This window comes from Sesamum indicum, unplaced genomic scaffold (genome assembly GCF_000512975.1).
Source record: "Sesamum indicum cultivar Zhongzhi No. 13 unplaced genomic scaffold, S_indicum_v1.0 scaffold00307, whole genome shotgun sequence".
NCBI lineage: Eukaryota > Viridiplantae > Streptophyta > Magnoliopsida > Lamiales > Pedaliaceae > Sesamum > Sesamum indicum.
Window position 1 is genome coordinate 25,338 of NW_011628200.1, and position 8,015 is coordinate 33,352.

General features: G+C 36.3%; 1 protein-coding gene across 4 annotated transcripts; it reads left to right on the forward strand.

Annotated features, from left to right (window-relative positions):
- The first annotated feature begins 8 nt into the window (after positions 1-8).
- On the forward strand, positions 9-8,007 carry LOC105180062 (pyruvate dehydrogenase E1 component subunit beta-1, mitochondrial-like). 4 transcript variants are annotated; one of them, XR_002286467.1, is made up of 8 exons: positions 578-1,773; positions 1,854-1,923; positions 2,480-2,696; positions 2,830-3,055; positions 3,585-3,784; positions 6,503-6,587; positions 7,141-7,685; positions 7,841-8,007. XR_002286467.1 is itself a non-coding variant. In XM_020691532.1 (7 exons), the coding sequence occupies exons 1-5, from the start codon at positions 478-480 to the stop codon at positions 2,485-2,487; spliced, it is 369 nt and encodes a 122-aa protein (XP_020547191.1). In that variant the 5' UTR covers positions 9-477; the 3' UTR covers positions 2,488-2,696; positions 2,830-3,055; positions 3,585-4,920. The 4 variants fall into 4 exon arrangements, 2 of the variants coding, with proteins under 2 accessions (XP_020547191.1, XP_020547192.1); XM_020691532.1 differs by lacking the exons at positions 6,503-6,587; positions 7,141-7,685; positions 7,841-8,007 and adding an exon at positions 9-561 and having other exon boundaries at positions 1,438-1,571; positions 1,701-1,773; positions 3,585-4,920; XR_002286468.1 differs by lacking the exon at positions 6,503-6,587 and having other exon boundaries at positions 7,141-8,007.
- The last annotated feature ends 8 nt before the right edge of the window (positions 8,008-8,015 follow it).

Consider the following 8,015-nt stretch of genomic DNA (forward strand, 5'->3'; position numbering starts at 1 on the left):
TTACTGTGTTAATTGTTGGCAAACATTAATTTGGATATGTCCTCGCTGGAAAAATTGAGAAAAAAATTTCACTGGTTGCTGCATTCTTCTGAATATAGATGCCACAAATCACCTTTGGTTAGTCATTTTATCAATGAGAATAAGACTGAACAATTCAGTGTCAACCTCGCCATATGTGTGAATGAATGTCGTACTTCGCTTTCTCATTTTCATATTTATGAAGTCAGAAGTTCTCGTAACTCAGCTTTTTCTTTTTTGTTTTTGTCTTAGGGGGTGGGGATTGAGGATAAAGGAGGTTATGGAGGATTTTATGGGTGCAATTTGAGCTTTTCCAATGCTCTGAACATGAAGAGTTTTATATGCATTCTTTAATACAGAAAAATAGAAACAAAAATGGTTACAATGTCTGGGAGGCAACTTACACGGTGATTGAAGGCCATTGATCACATTATTAATTCGGCTGCAAAATCAAATTACATGTCTGCCGGTCAGATATCAGTGCCTATTGTTTTCAGAGGCCCAAATGGTGCTGCTGCTGGCGTAGGTGCTCAACATTCGCAGGTATGAATTTAAACCAATTGGCTGGAAGTCCTAGTTGAGATGTCTTTGTAATGTTTAAGCATGTGAGTAGTGTTGTAGTTACATCTTTATCTTGTTATTGACCTAGAGCACTGCCATGCCACTTTGGTCTATACACTGTCCAGTGCTCCACATCCTAAACCAGAGGTAACTCTAGATGAAGTGGCTTTCTGCTGCTGGTTAAGGGAGAGAGAATATAGGACATCACTGACTATTTCATATCTAGCAACTAACATAGGACTAAATGGAAAACCATTGGAAAAAGATCCCTTTGATGGACTAAAATGCTTTATGTCATGCATCTAACCTGATAATTAAGAAATGTTCAAGAAGGTGAGGGGGATGCTTCCTGTTCAATGAAGCTGACTTGAAGTAGCATGTTCCAAAAGAATACAAGAAAGAATCCTTCATATTTGGGGAGCACTAGAAGGTAGGATCATGAGTAATCGCACTTGTATTTACGAAGAAACTCTCAAATTGGGAAAAAAAAAAATTATTTGTCGTGTTTCTTACCATCAGGCTCTGGCCTATGATGTATGCCATCCAAAAAGTTCTATTAATGGACCATTGTATGATCAAGTTTAACCACAACAGTATTCCAAAGCAACTAATTTTTATCTCCAATAGTGGAACATGTGTTACTGTTAGAAGGCCCTTCGTATTGATAGGGAAAGTTGGTCACTGTTTTGAGTTATACAATGACCTAATAAATCAATATTTACTTAGACTAAAGAATTAGCTGTTTAATACCCATCTTCAGTCATTCCCTGCTTGGAGAAGAATTTGATTGACATACACATAGTCATTGCAACATTTGGACATTTCTTGCCTTGTAAACCGAGTTTGTGTCATTTGCAGTGCTTTGCAGCATGGTATGGTTCATGTCCAGGATTAAAGGTATTGGTTCCATATTCTTCAGAAGATGCACGAGGCCTGCTGAAAGCTGTGATAAGGGATCCAGATCCTGTCGTGTTCCTTGAAAATGAATTGTTGTAAGTTGTATGACAGTGATGATTTTCACCAGGCCTACTTATGAATGTAGCTTGGCATCTGTACATAATTTTGTATCAATCTTAAGTTGTGTAAATTTTTTCCTTGGGGGATTAACTTTTCTTGTATAGATATGGAGAATCATTTCCTGTCTCGGCTGAGGCTCTTGATTCCAGTTTCTGTCTTCCTATTGGGAAAGCTAAGGTATAACTTCAAGAGGGTATTATTCTGTATCTTTCAACTTACATATTAATTGTTTCTCATCAATGAAAGCTTTTTGACAGATAGAACGTGAAGGAAATGATGTAACAGTCAATCACTGCTTTCTGGAAGATGGTTGGCTGTGCTCTAAAGGTCTGTCATTTATTTGTGAATAAATTAAAACTTACTCTTAAGACATGATTTACAAGCATGATTTTGCTCTTTATTAAACCCCTGGATAGTTTTAGACTACAACCTCTGAAGATAAATTGCCTTGCAAAGAAGCAAGAGAAATCACCTGCCTGGCAGCGATGGTTATGGTGTCCAACTAATTCTTATGCGTGTTTAGTTGAGTTGTATTTTTCAGAATTTAAAGAAGTGTGTACTCAGAAAACTGACATTCATAACCTTCAATATACACTCCTTATTTATCTGCATCTTTGGGGCATGTACATTTTTTGGAGTTTCAATATGAAATTCACTTATTAACTCTGAATTTTATTTATTTTTAATATCTCTCAAATTAGCGTGACAACCTTTTGAATAGTACACAAATGTATTGGGTGGATTTTGTTTGACGATTAATGTAGAAAGATTCATTAATGATGATGGCATCACTTTTGGACTCGTACTGACAATATATGTATTGGAATTTGTTTACGTCCAAACAGCAGCCAAATTATGTATCGTTTCTTGACACCGCTTGCAGGACTTTGAGGTTGATGAATTCTCAAACGAATACCTGGCTTTGCACCCAATGCCATCAACAACAAAAAAGCCATCTTTGCTGGAGGAGCATTTTGAAGCTGTTGAAGAAGAGGATGAAAAGGCTATTGGTGATTCTGATGCATCATCAGCGAGTGAATTGTCAGACGATGAGCATGAAACACAAAGGCCAAATCCAAGAAGAAAGTACAAGCTCCTAGGTGAGACACATGTTTTCATTTGGACAGCAGGAACAAAATTTCGTTCTTTGTGCATGCAGAAGTCATCACATAAAAACAAATTCAGAATGCACATTTACCTAATCCAGTCTTCAATATCATGTCATATCTGCAGATTTTACGAAGTGAAGGATAAATGGCAAAAGAAGGGGTTTTCTAAAACCCCTCAAAAACAGAGAGGAAAAACCAACAGAGGGGTTAGGGTTTAGTACCACTGGCGGAGGGTTTATTACTCCGGTTGATGGAAGCGAAGATGTGTTTCTTTCACCAATCAGCACACCCAGGAGAAGCAGTGTCGGAGGGGGATGCGACACAAAAATCCAAGAAAGAAAACCCTACTGGTAAAAACTCTCAAAACTACTGTTCGCTTCCCACCATCAAACCCCATCCACATACCTACATGTTTCCACTTCTCGATTTTTTTATTTCTTTTATTTAGGGTTTGAAAAGCCAGAGCAGTAGAGAGGAAAGGGCAAGAAAAAAGGAAAAGAAATTGACTGTTACAGGGAACTTGAGGGGGGAATTGTTGGTTGCTTGGTTTAGTGTTACTGCTAATTTTTTTTTTTGATAATTACTTTGGTAGGATTGATTACCTTGAGAAGAACAAGATGGCATTTGATACACCTCTAAATGCTAGATGATTTAGTTATTGATCAAAATCGATCAACTTATTATAAGCACTCTCTCCATTGTACGCTGCACTTTAACTTGAACAAAGTTTATGACGTAGTAAAGATTATGTGTATATACATTTATGTATATATTTATGTAATTTCAACTGCCTTATGACTCATACTTAAATATTGGAACTCATATCATTCTTCCTATCAAGTGTTGAGAATTCAATTTCATTTATCTTTCATCTTGCAGATGAAGAGGAAGCTGGCGAAAGTTAATCGGGCTCTGGGAGCCCGACTTCTTGAGGAGGAGGAAGAGCTGAATGAGAATAAGGGAGCTGATGATGCTGATGCTCAGAAACATCAGATGCTAAGAAAACATCAAAGAAAAAGAAAGGTCTCACGAGTGAAGTTCTCAACGATGAGAGGTTTACAGCTATGTTTGAAAATAAGGTATTTCATAGGGGTTCTGTTTATGCAAAAAACTTGCTCTTCTTGATTGTTGCTGTTAGTGATGATCAACCATGTAGTACCTTGTTCCCAGGGATTTGTGAAATAGTTGGAACTTTAATAACTCCTGGATAGTAAGTAATATAGAGACACTTGAAAATGCACAAGAAATGATAATCATTATATATATCTTTAGCGCAAAGAATCACTTTTGGGAGCAATGAGATACAGATATATCGGCTGGTCACGGGCTTGAGTATTAACCGCCTTTATCCTCTGAAATTTAGGCTACATCATTGGGATATCTCTCAAATTAGCGTGACAACCTTTAACAAGAGATTGAAGCCCAATATTCATTGTGACAATAGTCTTAGATTAGTCAGGGAATTAATTTGTTGGAATGTGGATGTGTGGACACTGAAAATTATTATTTGGGGGTTGACAATTTTTAATGAACACTGAAACTTGTGAAGGAAGTTAGTGTCTTGAGAAAAATATGCGAATTATCCTGTGGTAGCACTTGAATTTTCTTATTGTTGTCTTGTCTTATCCCTTAGATTAATAGGAATTTTTGGTATAAGTCGAGATAAGTAGGTGAAACTAGCACTAGTGGCATATTAAAAAAAAAAAATTGTGTGAAGTGTGTTCCATTGACCGCATCAAATAAGCAATGTTCAAGAATCAGCACAAGAGCCTTTGTGTGAGCTTTTGGGCCAAAGCACTTTCATCTAAATAGTGCTCCTACATTACTTTTGATTGAGGGCATCAAACTTAGTGTGTCCATTCTAGAACTTGCTTGTGTAATACATTTTGAGTTCACATTCTTGTAAGATTGGTGCATGAAAGTGATAAGGGCAGTTAGGAATACCCCATTGACCACAAAAGAGCCTACCTTGAATTCACCCATAGCAACACTCATTTGAGCCTTGGCTTTTCCTTTGTTGGTTAAACCGCGTTATAAGCTTAATCATCCCCTTCTTGATTATCTCCTGAAATGATTTTGAACCCATTCAAGGGGGTGGTGTTGGCTTGGTTGTTTGTTAATTGACATGAAAATGAGTGAATGAAATGAGGTTGCATACAAGCGATGCACTGCCAGTCCCAAAGAAAAGAAAAAAAAGAAATGGGACGAGGAAATGTAAAAGGAGAAACAAAAGATTGAGAAAAAAAGAAGAAGAAAAAGAAGAAAAAAAGAAAGGAAAGAAAAAAGAAAGGAAAGAAAAAAGATTGAGAAAAAAAAGAGAAACAAAGGAAAAAAAGAAATTGGACGAGGAAATGCAAAGCAAATGATGAAACAGAAAGAATAAAGAGAAGAAAAAGAAGAAAACAAGAAAGGAAAGGAAACAGAAAGAATAAAGAGAAGAAAAAGAAGAAAACAAGAAAGGAAAGAAGAAAAGATTCAGAAAAAAAAAGAGAGAAACAGAAATAGCAAAAGGAAAAATTGGAGGTGTTTGATGGTTCAAATTGTTTGAATCGAGTTAAACGGCAGTGAGGGTTGGAAGGATAAGCAACTAGGTCAGCATCACTCCTTTGAGTTCATAAGCCACAATTCAGCCTATCTTTTGCCACACCTTGTCCTAAACCCCATTACAACCCATGGAAAGACCCTTTGATTCATGTATTAATTTTCATTTCGTTGGTGGAGGAGATTTGATTCACAAGCAAGCCTATGGTAATGACATTCTATGTATTGATTTGAGTAGAACCCAAATTCTTAAACACTTTATGAGTGATTAGAGTGATACCCTTGTGAGAGTGCTGAGACTTGTTTCATTTTATTTTGATGAAGTCAATGGGATACTTGTGTGCTGAATGTTGTGCTGCAAGTGCTTGTGTCAATGTTGCTGGCTCTTCTTATACTATTAAGTCATATTAGTGTAGGGGATATACTTGAATGACATGAAAGAAAATTTGAGGATTGCTACTTGGATAATTCGTGTAATTGGATTGAGACATGCTTGAGGACAGTCATGGTTCCAGTGTGGGGGAATCTGATAAGATATATTTTAAAACTCTTATGCATGCTTATTTCAAGTGATTAAGAAAGAATTTATTGCATACTTTAATGATGTTAAGTTACCCCATTTTCCTGGAGGATGGGAGTGGGAGTGGGAGTGGGAGTGTAAGGTAGGTTATAGTTTTTTACACGTTACAGTTGGAAGTTATAGCAGTGAGATTTAACTCTTTATTTTTGTTCTTAATAATTATTTCACCAATGGGATCAAGAGAAGCCTTTAGGTGTCAAATACTACTTTACACTTCTTTTCTTTTATTGTTCATATCTTCTCTTTTCAGTTTCGTTTTATTTAAAAATTTGTTTAATTATAGTCTATGGTTTTAGTTTAGAATATGCTAACTAATATTTTTATTATAATTAGTAAAGATATTAATTTCATATACATTTACATGCTTACAATATGTAAGTTATTTTATTTATTTCATATTAATGAATCAATGAGATGAAAATGAAGTATAAATGCATGAGGATAGAAATCGAATGTTCAGTCCTGATCTTGAGTTAAAACTTCATGCTGTATTGCTTGTGATGAAGTTTCACTGATCTGCAGTTGGTTCCTTCTATGGATCCTTATGCATAGTTGGTAGATTCTGAAACAAAGAGAGCTTATGAACATGAGCAAGGAATATTTTCATGTGTCACTTGTGGGTTTTTTTGTTTTGCTTGTGTTGCTATTGAAGCAGCTGCTCATTATCTATTGTTAGCCAGTTGCTAAGAATTGGGGTGCTGGTGATGATGACTACAATCACATCAGACATCCAAAGTCTCCCAACAGAAACCTTGGTTCAGGTATTTTCTCCTTCTTTTTCATGGTCTATTGAAAATTTATCATTTTATAGGCATTACTTTTCTCGTAACATATTGGCTACTAATTCAAAGTTCATATTTCAATGAAAAATTTGCATGGGCAAATGCAGTAGTGCTAAAACAATAGCGTAAGGATCAGGTTTACTCATGTAACGAGCATTAACTACTCTTCTACTTGTCATATTCTATGCCTGATGTATGTCCATATGCTGAAAATGATGTGTTGGCTATGCGACCATTTACCATCCATGAGACTTCACAGCTCCAAAGTTTGTGGTGTGAATAATTAAATGACTCATGTTTTGCATAAAATATGAGATTAGTTAGAAATGGAAAGGGCAAGAAAGTATAATTATACATTCTCTTTGCAGAATATTAGTATTAGGTACGCCTAGTTTGCTTATGGTGATTTTATGGTACAACATTCAATTTTGAATGTAGTGCATGAGAATTCTAGTGTTCTTATTGTTAAATCCATTTATGTTGAAAATATGGCTACGACTTGTGATTTGAACTTTCATGTGATCATTTGCAGGGCTGGTAAGAAAGAAACATGTAATATACGTGGTTCAGATTCGATCTCTGTGGCAAAGCATGTGTGTTGGGTCAAGACCCGATATGATTCTTCATCTGATTCAAGCACTGAGCCAAAGAAAGTCAGAGGTATCATGCAGTTGCTGTAGGCCAAGCCCATGTTCCACTATCTCTGACTGCTGTGAGTGCTGAGACTGTAGCTTCCCCTGTGGTCCATGTGATCCTGGCAGCAGTGCTAAGACAAAATGGAAGTTTCTGTAAGTGTTCGACAATTAAGTTACAAAATGATTGAAATACATGACATGGAAAATGCCAACATCCAGAGGCCATAGGTGATCCTACTGCAAAAATTAACTCTACTGGATTGTAAGCTGAGAAGGAAATGGAAAAATCTAAGATGTAAAATCCGCTATTACATTCAGAGAACGCATCTAAGTCTGGAAAGCCGAATATGAAAGAGCTATCCATTGACAAAGTTGTTCACCCCAGGACAAGTCTGGCATCATATTACAGCATTTTACAGGTTTTAGACATTGGGTAAGCCAGGTAAGTATTATGTGTTGTCTGTTTATTGTGATTTTATTGTGATTGGTAAAGACATTCATGCACATGGTTCATGGCTATACAGAGCCCTGAATGTTAGTGTTTGCATGTTGATCAAAGACTTTTATCATCATCGTGAACTCACTTAAGTATTTCAGGCCTGAGGTGAAAGCAGTCAGTGGAGAGGTTCTGTGAACATTTGTGTACCATGAAATTTTGGCAAGTATTTTGGACCCTTGCTCTTTTGCGACATTATAGTTGCAACTTTTGTTGTGTTAGTACCCATCATGTTCTTATATTTTTAGATTGGATTCTTAGAATACTGCAAAAAGC